The 15,531-nt window shown below is 32.5% G+C and overlaps 1 protein-coding gene across 1 annotated transcript in view; it reads right to left on the reverse strand.

The window, feature by feature from the left end:
• The window catches only part of LOC115883488 (protein peste-like), a 67,257-nt gene that overhangs the window by 17,914 nt on the left and 33,812 nt on the right, over positions 1–15,531 (reverse strand). Inside the window, 3 exon segments of the mRNA XM_030901852.1 lie at positions 6,700–6,786; positions 6,788–6,898; positions 12,923–13,073. Coding sequence (XP_030757712.1) covers positions 6,700–6,786; positions 6,788–6,898; positions 12,923–13,073 — 349 coding nt within the window.

Here is a 15,531-nt window from a genome sequence, read left to right on the forward strand (position 1 = left end):
TTAGCAAATATGTTTCAATTTGTTGATTAATTTAAGATACCAAGCAGCTCTTCATTATACTTTATAGAGCAAATGATTGTAACAAATATTTTATTTAGATTAAAGCTGCAAAAAAATTAGTTTAAACCGATTCTTATTATCGCCTTGTTGGTCACATTGCGCCATGTTCAGCAATGTTGTCGTATATTATTTGACACTTATCCTAGTGTCAGTCATTATTTTGTATAATATCGTGTTGTTGAAATTTTCGGAATTCTCGTTATTTGTCGTTTTTCATAGTTTTTTTTTCTTAAATTGTACTTCTAAGGACAAACAGAACAAAATTTTCGATATTTTTTACTGCATTTTTTGAAATTGTGTGGGTTGAAAATATGCCGAAGCCTTTAAACAGTCGAAGCAAATCGCTTGTAAATTTCCTGATAAAATATTTTGAGCGCGAACGTGACAATAAAGGTCCTTTATTACCCTTGAATGCAGTCAGAGAAGTAAGATTGATTGGTAAGCACATTATACCACTTTCAAGTTATTTCTACTTATTTCAATTTGTAGCGAGTATATGCTGCCTTAAATTTGAACATTTCTACTGTGACTGCAGTTTCACAAGCTGTTAAACGTAATGAGCCATTAGAGTCACCTAAGAAGAAACGTCCTTGCAAAAAGGGTAACAAACACGTTAGATATTACGGCCATTCGAGAGGCTGTTTACGAGATGTACGAAGACAGTAAGTATTATCAATATTATAACTACAATACCTAAATGCATACGCATTTTTAGCAGGGCTATAACATTTAACAACCGTATACTTGCTTTACGCAGCAGGTGTACGGCTGTTAAATGCTTTACTTACAATACCTAAGTTAGAAAATAAGAACAGCACGTAACTTTGAAGAGTTTAGGTGTCAAATTAAAAGACAGAGAATTATTTGAGTTGTGAAACCTCTCTGAGAAATTTATTAAAGGAGATTGGTTTCCGTTGGAAAAAAGATGAACCGAGGCGGGGTCTCATGGAACTACCCAATGTTGCTCTCAAACGAATTGTTTTTTTGAAAAAATATATAAAAGAAAAAGAAGATTCTCTCTATGACTTTGTTTTCCTAGATAAAACTTGGATTTTCCAGAACGGAACTTTAAGTCATTCATGGCAGAATGAAAACAAAAGAAGAGTGAGATCCATTAAAACTGATGGTAAAAGGTATTACACATTAAGATTATCGTATGCTTTAGTTAAATACATTTTATTTAAAATCATAGGTACATAATTCTACATGCAGGCAATAAAAATGGATTTATCGAGGGCGCCGAAGCAATTTTTTCCTCAAAAACTAAACTGAGTGACCATGGAGAAATGAATCAACAAAATTTCTTACAATGGTTCGAAAATCAATTATTAAAAAATTTAGTAAAGCCCTCATTAATTGTGCTGGGCAATGCACCGTACCACAGCATGCTTTTAACAAAAACACCAAATTCGTCATGGAATAAGGTTACAATCCAGGAATGGTTGACCAATAATCAAATTGAGTTTAATCAACATGTGCTTAAAATTGAACTCTTAAATATTGTAACTATGTAGGATCAAGAACAAAAATCATATTTTAACCTCGATTTCAATAGATTTTAAAATGTAAATATCACTCTTTTATTTGTTTTAGACATAAACCACCAAAAAATATATATAGTGGATGATATGACTGAGAGGTATGGGCATAAAGTGTTGCGATTGCCTCCGTACCATTGCAAATTCAACCCAACTGAACATATTTGGGGTACTGCTAAGAATTATTACAATAGGCATATTGGTCGAGAAGGAAGGACAGAAAGTCATTGTTTGAATATGTGGAAGGAATCTTTTGCTACTATTACTCCAGATATTTGGGGAAATTTGAGGGTGAGATAAAAAAATTATACGAGAGAGAACATGTATTCGACAGGCTAAATATGGATCCTGTTATTATTAATTTTAATCAAAATAGTTATTCAAGTGATTTTCATGACCATTCGGATTCCGACAACTGAAAATAAGTCATCAATTGTTTGGTTGAACTAGTTAATTACTGTTTTCAAGGGGATTTTAAGCGATACATATAGCCTAGCTTAGCCAAAAGTCAACCTCACCTTCGCGTGTTGCACCCTGTTCTACACAAACGAGGCTCTGATGTCATATGGGAAAGCGTAGAAGTATCTCAGGACTTTCGCAACGCAAATATAGAGGATATATTTATGAACAAAGGAAGTGCATCAGACTGCGGAAACTACCGGGAAATTTTACGATGTCCTAGCTATCGGAGGAAAAGTTCTTGCAAAATTATGTCAAACCGCCCGCACCTACATATTGAAAAAGCCTCCCAGAATCGCAAACGGGCTTTCGCACCAACCGCTGTATCGTTGATTCCATATTCTCCGTCCGCCAACTACAGGAAAAGTAAAGGAGCAGCAGAGTAAACTTTATATTGTATTCATCGACCTACCAAAGTCTTCGATACTAAACAGAGAGGCACTTTGGGAAATTATGCAAAAGTTCGGAGTACCTAACAAATTTCTTACAGTGTGTAAAAGCCTCCATACCAAGAACAAATCTAGAGCGTCCCATCATGGATCACTGAGCTATTCCTTTCTACCAAATTCAGGAGTTAGGCAGGGATGTGTCTTAGCGCCTCTCCTATTCAACATGTTTATAGCAGCGCTCTCTATTATAGTGAACAGCAAACTGCAGGAAAGAGGAATGGGCAGTAGATACAGAGGGCGGTCTGTTCAACATAAAAAGACTCAGGGCAAAAACACATGTAAAATTCATCACAGAACTTCAATACGCTGATGATTGCGCTCTAGCTGCAAAAGTGTTACAGAAATTACAAGAAATGCGGAACACATACCTTAGCATAGGAGGATTTGGGCCTTAAGCTGAACATCGATAAAACTAAAATCATGTGCACTCCCCTAGAAAATTACAACAATGCTATAAAAATCGGTGAAGAACTATTGGAATATGTAGCGGAATTCAATTACCTCGGCAGTTTAATTTCGGAAAAGGCCAATGTCGACTCTGAAATTCAGCACAAAAAAGTCCGTACAGCCAGCACATGAATGCATTAAACAAGTTGCAACAGAGACACATTAGACAACTGTTAAGAATCAAATGATACCACCATTTCTCAAACGTATCGGTCCTTGAAAAAGCTAGCTGCGAGAGCATTGAAATCATGGGCTAACGTATGCAGGATGCAAGAAAATCGCCTACCAAAATATCTTCTGTACGGTGAGCTTGTAGAGAGTATGAGGAAACCGGGTGGACAACTCAAAAGGTACAAGGATATTGTCCACGAAAACTTAAAGGGGATAAGCATGCAGAATCAGTGGGAGGAAGCAGCGCACAATAGAACGCAATTGAGAAGAATTGTAAACTCAGTTGACAACGACAACCAAAAAGTAAGGAGCCAACAATCAGATTATTGAACGTTCGGAGTGCGGAAGATAGATAACGTCACGTATCTGGCTTTTTAGTTACAGAAAATCTCATGAAAGAAAACGCTTTGCGTAACCATCTTCTGATGTGTGTCAAATAGATACTAGTCAGCGAGTAATAGCTTGAATACTGACCGGCGAAGTTTTAATTACTTTCTTTTATATCCTGATACTACTGGATTTTTTTACCTTGAGAATAACTATAGCTATATAGTAAAACAAGAAAATATTTACTTTTTTTATCATCAGAACGAATATCATTCGTTGCCTTGTGAGCCATACTTTATATAAGTAAAATATGATATGTTCATTTGTTTGGAATAATTAATTAAGTAATTATTTATTAGATAGATTGTATTTATTAATTATCTCAGAGCCGTTACTGTTAATGCTTTCAATAAATCTTTTGTGGCAAATTTTTTGTTACTTTGTTATTTATAAACTATATTTTTTAACTTATTATTTTTCCTTAAATACATATATTTAAAAAAGTACGATATGTATTATTTAACTGTGGTTTGGGAGATATCAAGAAATAAGCTATAAAATTATTATTAATAAATTAATTATTAAATATTAACTTAAAAATTAAACGTAAAAAATATTTAACAAATGATATAATAAATATACTATATCCCAATTTTACATTAAAATTGGGATATAGGAAAATGTTTTTTTTACGACTGCTATGTAAAACGTTAAAAAACGCACGCCAAAGTCCATAGATAAAAGAAAATAATCTTCTATTAAGAGCCAAAGTCAATCTGAAAGTGACGTTTTTCACACACCATGCGCAAATTTTGTAGTGTGCAATCTTTGCGCACGCTTACCTTAAAGGTGAAAGTCCTGTTAATAATTGGTATGTAAAGTTGTAACCAGAGACAACAACATTGCCAACATTGTCTCTGGCGGCGAAACGTATTTGTCAGTGTCATATTGTTTGAAAAGTAATTCAACTTAAATATCAGATTTCCCTTAATCTTCGGGTAATGGAGCACACAATTTAATCCACCGATCCTTTCGAATTGACGCAGCAAGCCGCAAATATATCGTTGAGTCTATTACCTGAAAAATCTCGGGAACGTTATGAAACTGCATATAACAAGTTTATGGTTTGGAGAGACAACAAAAATATTAAATCCCTTTCTGAAAATATGGCGCTAGTCTATTTTGAAGAAATTTCGAAGAAGTCGTCCACACTGGTCCGAATACTCAATGTTGAAAAGTACGCTGAAGATAAAACACAACGTCGATTTGGGTAATTATATGAAACTGGTTGCTTTCCTAAAGCGAAAATCAGAAAAGAATTTTTATCGGTTCTTATCTACTGTTCCAGACAATAAATATTTGCTTGTTAAGGTACTTTACTCAGATAATAATATTAATAAATTAGGAAATAATATAGTATCTTAACTTCTTAGACTATCGTGACAATTGGATTAACAAGAGCTTGCAGGCGGGACGAGCTCTGCAGATTAACAACTGAGGATATCAAAGACCTTGATTCAGCAATACAGGTGCAAATAAAACACTCAAAAACAGAAGTACCCAGATCCTTTACAATTACAAGTACTTTTTATGAAATTTGCAAGAAATATCTTAGTCTTCGTCCTCAAAATATAACAGAAAAAAGTTTTTTTTCTTAATTATCGCAATGGTAAATGCACAAAACAGGTTGTTGGTATCAACAAAATAGGAAATATGGCAAGAAAAATCGCCGAATTTCTGAATCTTCCGAATCCAGAAAAATACACCGGGCATTGCTTTCGGCGATCATCAGCCACAATATTTGTCAATGCAGTGACTTACTAACTTTGAAGCGCCACTCCATGGGGGCTGGCATTCCAGTGCCGTTCCCGAAGGATATATTGGTGAGTCATTGAAATCAAAATAAAAGTATCTAATAAAATAATGAAGTCTGTGTAGCCATCATCGTCCAACATTCCCTCAAAAATACCTTTGCAGCCTTTGCCAAGGGATGACCCAGCGACCCAATTATATTCGTTCGAATATTCTCTGAATATTACAGAAAATTATGAAAATATAAGGGATATTCCAATAATTAATTTTAAAAACTGTTCTAAAGTTACCATTAATTATAACATCAATTTTATTTTTTCAAAAATGTAAAAAATAGAAAACTTGTTCACCTGTTATTGTCATTAAATAATATTGTTGGAAATTTAAATAAATTTACAAAGAATATTAATTTGTTATTTTGTGATATGCAGTCGTAGAAAAAGTATAGTGTGCAACACGTTTGAAAAAGGCTCTTTGCACACTCGTGAAACTTTTGGCAATAAACCGTCACACCCGTGTGCAAAGAGTCTTTTTCAAAACTTATTACACAATATACTATTGTGTCCCTCATCAACACACTTATAAAATAGTGTTTATTGTTTTTGTAATGTCACTGTCATTGAAAAGTCATATTATTATTGTTTATCGTCGTTTTCTCTAGTAGAGATGGATTTAAGTTTTGAAGTATCGGCTATTGCTGCTTTAATTGATCATGGCTGAGATCAACTTTTAGACGTAAAACCTTACGTGCTAAAGTAACAGACAATAATAATATTATTTTTCCCCAAAGCCAGTGACATTACATAAATCATAACCACTATTTTATAGGTCTAGACTAGGACCAAAAGCAAGAACATGGTTTTAACACAGAAAATTCAAAAAAATGTTAGTGTCTTGTTCAAAAGCGAATATCTCCAAAAAAAAAGCAATTGGGGTGAATAATCAAAAATAAACTATCGAGAAAAGATACATATAGATGATAAAGTAATAGTAAAAGTAATTTTTAAAATCCTTGTTTTTGTTAACGTACTTCACAGGATTTTGCAAACTTTCACAAAAATATCAACATTTTGTTTTCCCTCGTATAATTCACAGATGGCATTTTCATCTTTAATTTAGAAATTGGTACTAAAATTCAAATAATATAGCTTCAAATTGCTTAAAAAATCGTCAAAATCGGTCCACTAGAACACAATATATAATATAGAACTTTAGAATACATGAAAACTTTAAGGTGCCCATTTTTCGTGCCGGTGAGTGTAGTATTTTTATCATCTAATTTTAATTCAGTTGGGAATATTTTAGGTTCAAGATATTCTCTGGTGTCTTTTCCCTTGTATATTTTAAATAGAACCAAATTGCATATAGCTTTAAGATTCTAAATTAATTTCTAAACACATTTTTTGTATAATGTTTTACGTCTAAGTTTCACTTACCCCATAAAAAATTCCGAATTTGTTCTGGACATCGACTAAAGGCAAGCTACTTAAAACACTAAGAATACCTTCTTCATATCCATCAAAAAAGTATTTCCTTGGCTGTTTTTCTAACATACAATTTGGAAATGCTCGACAGTGACATCGATATCAATCTTTTCAAGAAGAAACTAAAATTCTTTGCCTTGAAACCTATCGTCTAAAAATATTTACATCACTTTACTAAAGAATAAAATGCATTTATTATCATTTATTACATTTACAGTGTTACCAAAAATTGCCCCAAATTAAGTTTCTTCTCTGAGATACCGGGTGTTTTTTTAAAATCGACGTGGCTCACCTCTATTATTTTTGTATTTTTTATATAAAAAACACGATTTCGTATGTTAGTATAGTGTAGACATAAATCACGATTGATTGACGTTTTCAATTACTTTCGGCTTCTGTCACTTCCTGTTTCACTGGAAATGACTACAACTTTTGATTTTAAAATGTTACCTTCCGTATTTTTTTTTACTTTATTTGGTAGAAAATGACATTCTGAATAGAACGACATATATCACATGTCAACTTTTGACATTTTCTCTCCAAAAAAAATTGTATTGAAATTTCAATCATACTACCATACATCATCCATCATCATCATACATACACTGGTTATATGTACATACACTTGACTCGATATACCAAGTATATGGTACCAAATTATTCGTAAAAAGGGCTTTTTCTAAAAATATGATAAAAAGCCACCCTCGTTCCAGTTGAAAAATTGAATTGAATAATACGATTTGGTCATCTTTTAACCGGCCAGGAAAAGATACGAAAAACATTAGATGATCAAATCTGTTTTTCCAAGGTTCCGTAATTAAAAATTAGTAGTTTTAACGCAGCTATGGTACTCTGCAGTATATCCCCGGATTGTTTTTACAAGAGGAAATATTTTTTATTATTGACATATTAAGAATTTTTTTTTGTTTTGAGGGGGAGGTAAAAAACCTTTTAAAATCGATATCTAGGTGGTAATAACTCACTTCTAAATTAATTAAATCTAATTCACTAAAAATCGTCTATTTTTACAATATCAGTTGAGTTACAACTTATCAACTAACAAGAAAATTAATTAATTATAATCAGAAATTACATATGATAATATTTATCAAAGTTCAAACTGACGACTTTCAAAAAATATGCAATTTGTTTGCTTTTTTTTTCGTAAACATTACAAGTTTAAACTATATTTTCACATAGAAGGCCATGTCAAGCACTATGACAACTCTAATAACAAAACAAATAGAGAGACAAATTAGAGAAACAAATGTTAAAAGAGACATTTCAAATAGCAGGTCGTAGTTTATCAAAAGTTTACGAAGTTTAAGCTGAAATTGTTGTGATAATCGTAAGTATTATTAAAATCTATTATTTTTCGGTTTTGTAAATGAGAAATAGTAAAAAGCCAAGTAATGCCAAGAAGAAAAGTGCATTTTTCAATAGTCTGGAGTATTACCTTTTCGGCAATATATTTTAGTTTTTGCGGAAACTTGCGAAACAGTTCCTTTTTTCTTGTTTTAGGAATCATGTTTAACGTCTCTAGAAGAGCGTTTTTTCAAATATGGCATCAGTCTGTAAAGAAAAATTCGTATGAATCTTTGCTTACAATTTTAATGGAAAACTATCAAGTGAGGACAGTAAATAAAGAAACTCAGGCTCGGTGGAAAAGCATTGTTTACGATTTTTCAAAGAAAATTAAAGAAAGATGGGAAAAGTCGGGCAGAAAAATGAACTATTTTTTAAAGAAGTGTGCGGACTGGTTAGATGGGGATGATTTAATTTTTCAGATGACTATTAATGATTGCACGGGGTTAGAACAACCGAGATCGTCCGGACGACCGCCAAAACCATTCGAAGAAGTTAAATATCGATCAAAGAAAAAAAAAGTTCAACATTTGCTTTCTTCCAGTGTTGAAGAACTAACGTTTGCAACTGAGGTTGCTCTCAGAGCTGATGGTAAAAGATATGCAGCCAATTCAATAAAGGAATTTAGTTCGGCATCGCCAAATCGCTCAACCCAGATCAAGCTTTTAAGACGGGAAAAGGAAATCAAAAACGTGCGACAATACAGCAGGGATGAGGCTTTGGCTCTTTATGTAGATTTAAGATTGACAAAACAACAATATATATTCATCTGAGAAAAAGTGCTCGTGAAGCAGGGCATTTCCTATATCCATCATATATTGAGCTGCAAAAAGCAAAAAATGAATGTAGTCCATTAAGTGAATTTATTAGTGTTTGTGAGACAAAAGCAGAAATTGATCTTCAGGCGTTACATGATCATACTGCGCAACGTTTGTCTATAGTGCAAGAATCTGTTTTAAAGCAGTTTGCTACAATTTCGATAAGGGTAAGTGAACTTCTTTTAATTAGTAAGTGGGGATGCGATGGTAGTTCCGGGCATAGTAGATATAAGCAAAAATTTAATAATTCCTTTGAAGCTGATGATGAATATTTGTTTACTTTTTCTTTTGTGCCTATTAAAATGCACCCTATTAATGATCCGCAAACCCTCATTTGGCAGAATCAAAGCACGTCATCAACCAGACTATGCCGTCCAATAAAATTTCTATTTTCAAAAGAAACAAATGATATGGTGAATTTAGAAACAAAAGTTATTCAGAACCAAATTTTAAAGTTACGTCCAACGGAAGTCAGTCTTAGTAATGGAAACTGTTCAATAAATATCCATCATCAGCTTCTTTTGACGATGGTTGATGGGAAGGTGTGCAATACGCTGACTGGTAACAAATCTTCTCAGACCTGTTATATCTGCAAAGCAACGCCAAAACTCTGAACTTAGAGCCAAATAAGGCCTCTATCATTGTTGAGAACTATGGGTTTGGGCCTATATCTACTTTACATGCATGGATAAGATCTTTTGAATGTCTGTTGCATATTAGTTACAAATTAAATTTAAAATCGTGGCAAGCAAAAGGCAGTGAATCTAAAGCTGAAGTTGAAAAGCAGAAAAAGTCAGAAATCCAAAGAAAATTTAAAATAGAAATGGGATTAATTGTAGATAGGCCAAAGCCTGGTTTCGGATCAACAACGGTTGGCAACACGGCCAGAAAATTCTTCCAAAGCCCATAAAAGAGTGCAGATATTACAGGTCTGGATGAAAGAATAATAACTAGGTTTTTAGCGTCATTTTGCAGGCACTCTGATTACAGTGCCTGCAAAATGACGGTATGATGTAAATATTGAACAATTTGAGAAATACGCGGAAGGAACTAGAGAACTCTACCTAAGTCTTTATTCGTGGTATTATATGCCAGTTACCTTACATAAAATTCTCTTCCATGCAGGCGATGTAATAAGAAATTGTTTGGTGCCTACTGGGCAACTTTCCGAAGAAGCTCATGAGGCATTAAATAAAAACTATAGAAGATTTAGAGAGCACAACACTCAAAAAATATCAAGAACTGCCACGAATAAAGACTTACTTAGAATGCTTCTCATATCATCTGATCCTCTAATAACCAGTTACAGGAAAAATAAAACAAAAATCAACGTCAACATTTTCCAAAGAAGTACTTAGTCTTTTAAAATGCCTAGATATTAAAGCATCCCCACTTACTAATATTTCTGTAGATCACTTATCCGATGACGAAGCAAGCAAATACGAGTCTGAAGAAAGTAAATTTTAAATTATTTATAGTTATACTCGTATGATAGAGTTACATGATATAGTTATAGTCATATTATATTTATTTATATACTTAGTCATTATTAAATTTAGTTAAATTAGGAACTGAAACTTATTTGTAATTTTTTTTAATACATCATTTAATATTTATTTATCTTTTTTTCTAAAAATGTTAATAAATTATTTAACATTTTAGTTTTTTACATTTGTCCGAGATATAATTAAGTCTTTTTCCACATTGCAAACTATTAAAACATTTTTACCACCTACTTCTTTAAAATTGTCCACCGTGGATCGGACCAATATTTGACTACATTGCGTAGACCCAGGCTATGCGCTGATAGGCAATTTTTAATCGGCCGACTATTTAGGTGCATATTTGTAACCAATATATCCTTATGGAGCCGCGCTTACATGCAATCAAATAGTCGGCCGATCGACTTTATAAGTATGTGTTGTTTTCACTTTTGCAACTAGATAGTCGGCCGACTAAAAATTACAGGTTAGCGCGCAGACTTATTGTATCGAATTTCCCTTCACAGTATCCATACTATTTAAAATCGTACGTCAGGGAATTCAAAATGTCTTGTTTTTCAAATTAATATTTTTTTATAGAAAATATGCGGTAATTGTTTTGAGTAGTGTATTAATTTTGATTAACGTCGTATTCTTTGTTGCTGTATCATATTTCTGTATCATATTTTCCGATAACTATCAGCACCCTTCCCGTAGCATTGAACTAAAAAATGTTGTGCTTCTTTAACATTTTAAAACAATAAAAAATATTACGTTAATTATATATAATTCTATGAATAAAAATCTATCAAAGAATGAAAATGACGTTATATTACCATAGAAGCGCGTTTTGAATTTTAGAAATTCAACCATATTTTCATGTTTTTCCTAAATTTCTATAAAACGGTATGGAAATTAGGAAAATTATAAAAGGCATGAACCATTTTAGAATAAGCAAAAATTTTTATGAAGAATGCACTTTTCTCAAAATGTCAATAATAAAAAAGGTTTTCCTCTTGCAAAGACATTCCGGGGACACACTGTAGACTGAAATTTTAAATACAATTTTTTTTAATTGAAAATGTCAAAAGTTGATATATGATCATTCTATTCAGAATTTTATTTTCTATCAAATAAAGTAAAAAAACCAAAAATAGAAATTCCGAAAAGACCGAAAAATACCGGAAGTGACCGAAAATAGTAGAATACGTCATTCAATCCCGATTTATGTCCTATACTATGTTATCATGAAGTGATTCTATTCACGTGATGATTTAGAGATATTCAGAGGTACGTAACGCTAGTTTAACTAGGGTGTTTTTCTCATAAAAAATAATGTAGAAAACTGGAATTTAAAATTGGAAATTTGATACTTGTACCTTTCTTGTACGATATAAATTACATTTTACGAAGTATATTTTTAAATCAAAATTAAGTACACTTATTACATCAAACTGAAAACGAATAAATTAGAAACTCACTATATCTCTCAAACTTTTCGTTTTTCAAATTTTTACAGTTGTTCTACTAATTAGTAGTAACAATAAAAAAAGATAAATGACTCTCGTCTAGAAGAGGAAATATTTTTTCTACATTGATCTATTTTGAATACAAAAGATTTAATTTGGTATGAACAGAGCTTTCTCAGATAATTTGTTGCTAAATAAAATATACCAGATTTGAATTTTCAGTTAAAGTTGGTTTTGGTTAGTTTAAATTCTGTTTAGTCCAGTTTAATTTAGTTAAAACACTTCCTGTCGTTCCAAGTAATTGAATAAGAGAAGGACTAAGAATATTTTATTTAAACTGTTGAGTTATTTTATTTTTTTTATAATATAATTCTAGACGGTAGACAGGGATTTCACATAATCAGTTCAAGAAATTGTTTTTGGAATTTAAATTATGCACAAACTTGATTTTTTTAAGTTTACTCCGACGTGTACAGTATTATCATTTTAGTTCGACCCACTTTTAAAAGCTTATAACTTTTTTGTTTGTTGGGTTAAAGCAGTCATTCAAAAAACATGTTGACTTTATTTCAGTTGAATCGGAAGTGAATACCAATTTTTTATTTTTATATAACCATAATAATACCTTATTAATTATAGTAATACCATAAACATGTTTTGGCATTGATGAGTTTTCTGATAAGTAATATTTTATTATTTTTTGGAATAGGTTTTATACTACTAGAATTTTTGTAGTAACTGATTTAGTATTAAACTGCGTGCTTGTACTGTTTTCTTAGGTCTGATAAACTTAATGCAGAGAATAGCATACATGTAGGGGTTAGGCCAGATTTTGCTTTTTGTACTTTGTTTATATTCTGGTATTGATTCCAGCCTATTACAATTTATATTTTAACATTTTTACATATAATAACAAAGTTATTTTTACATTAGTAGCATAAAAATGCATAAGTAATGCATATTGATAATAATAATGCATACGCTAATATAAACTTAAATCATATATTAATTAATTTGTTTTAACCAAAAGACTATAACTTACCAATGGGACTGTATTAATTGTTGTAATATTATCATCTTCCATTTTTCTTGGACTACTTTTTGGATCATAGTAATAAAACTTTCTAAATCGATAACTAATTGTACTGTTGTCATGCCATGTGAGATTAGTTTTTTCTTTGACTTCTTTTACACTAAAATAATAATAAAGAAGTTAGGTACTATAATAAAATATCACTTAATAAAGCCAGTGTACTTCGCCACTGAAAGAGAGTTAAAAAAAATGTAATTTTCTGGAAAGTGCCACTTCGTAGAATCCAAACAGAAACTAGCTTGTGACTGTTTTTTCCAGTAGTAAATAAAATTCTTCTATCCAACAAAAATTGCTTAACGTTGTAGGGGGTATATCTTATTTTTTAAACTTTTTTTACTTATAGATTATAATCGCGATCACCTCAATTATTGAACTCCCGGATTGCACAACGTGTAAGGCTAGGCGCAAATTGAATCGCGTGAGACATGACCTGTGGTACAACTTTGTTCATGTTTCAAAGCGATAGCAAAGTAATTTGTAGCTTGATGCACTATGTTCAGTAGCAACATCGATTCGTAGCGATATTCTGATTTCTCGCTTTGTGGCGAGGCGACAGTCTAGACACGTGTGCAAGAGTGTGATAGTGATACCATATTTCGCAGCATTTGAGCGACAATAGTTTTGCAATGAACATAGTATCGGTGTGGCTTCGACATTGCTTCTAAATGATCGGTTGCTAACTTGAAGAAAGTTGCACCCCTGGCACGACATGGCGCGACCGGCATGACGCGACGACGGGCTACACGCGCTTCGTAGTGGTCCACAAATTGGGACCGTACAAAAACGCCTGCATTTGCCATTTCTGATTCGCCATCGAAACAATTATTGTTACTAAACTTTAGTTCTGAATCAGAGTTTGATGATTCCGAAGAAACAAATTTACTGTATTCAACAATAAAAAAGTAAAACACGCGACGCGCGAAAAACTGTGTCTGAACTAATGAGGCGCGCGCTGGTCATGTCACACGTGATCGGCGATAAAAATTGCCTGTGCTTTTATGACTACGTCAACAAGTGCTTTACTGGTTATAGCAAGAACCCCGCCAATACATCTATTAGCCGTTCATCGAGCAGAGCTGGAAAAAGAAGGGACAGGAAAAATGCAAGGATCATACACATGATGAAGACATTGCAACAAGAGTGGTCTAATGAAGAAGCCATAGCAAGTTGGACAAGACCTCTTATATGCAATATAGAGCCCTGGGTCTCCAAAAATCATAGCAAAGTCGACTTCTACCTAACACAAATATTATCCAGACATGGATACTTTGAAGCTTATTTTAAACGCTTCCACCTTAGGGATACGGATACTTTCGTTACTGCGAACTGGTTGACAATATCGGACACACATTTTCCATTGCGCAAGATGGAGCTTTATTAGATATGCTGTAGAAGAGAAAGTGGGTAAACTAACACCAGATAACCTAATCGACACCATGCTGAAGAACGAAATAAGCAAAATGGCTAAGGAAATCCTTATGAAAAAATTCACAGATTTTGCAACATGCGCAACCATCATAGGCGTATTGAAAATACCAGACACAAGTTGGCGGTTGTCGAAGAAAAAAACTTTTTTTTTACACACCCCTTAATTTTAAACGAACTTATTCGATACTTTACGGTCACCCTTATAATGTTTACTACTGAACTGTGATATTTATTTCTTGGTTACAGAAACGATGCAATGTAAGGTCGTGGAGGTAAGCAGCAAAAATAAATTACATTAATAAAAATTAATGTAGAAAATAAAATTTGGTCACAAAAAGTTTTTATTATTTTTCTAAAGTAATAACCATAAATATAAAATCTTGACACTTAGTGATGGTGGTTTCATTATGTTGTTTCTTGCATTGGACTTTATTAATTAAATATAAATCTGAAACAAAATTTCTGATTTTAACTGTAGGTACCTATAATTTTTAATATTAATTCTGAAAAATAAGAAAGTAAACGTAATAATAATTAATATCGGTTTAAAGGTCGAAACTACCAGTTTGATTAGATTATCAATGTATACATGTATACTCTGTTTTTTTCTCAGGTAAGACAGACGATGACAAGAAAAGCAGATGACATCCCATACCAATCTATTTATTTTACTAAAAAAGTTTTCAATATTTTTAAGTTAGCTATGGATGGGTTTAAATATAAATCCGTCATGCGTAGTCTCTTGTTGTTTTTTAACTAGTTTTATTGGTTTATTTCAAAAATGACAGATAATATTTCAATTTTACTGGTTTGACGGAACGATGAACGACAAACGGACGCTGGATTAGTTTAATATCTTTGACATGTGTGCCTGTCCAGAGGCCTGTCATAAAATATTTTTGAAATGCTGCGAATAAGAAACTTCTTATTTCTTATGAAAATCATTTTTATTATCTTGGCTCTCCGAGACGTTTTCCATATCCGTATATACACCAGTGGTAAGTCACGGTAATATTTATTAACCATATTCATATTAGGTATTATTACTTACCTTCCTGATTTATATTTCCTGTTGTCTCTGATGGTCCTTCAAAATCTTCCAAGGTCGAAAAAAGTACCGATTGTAGTTA

Source organism: Sitophilus oryzae, unplaced genomic scaffold (genome assembly GCF_002938485.1).
Source record: "Sitophilus oryzae breed Bouriz unplaced genomic scaffold, Soryzae_2.0 scaffold_191_pilon_pilon, whole genome shotgun sequence".
Lineage (NCBI taxonomy): Eukaryota > Metazoa > Arthropoda > Insecta > Coleoptera > Curculionidae > Sitophilus > Sitophilus oryzae.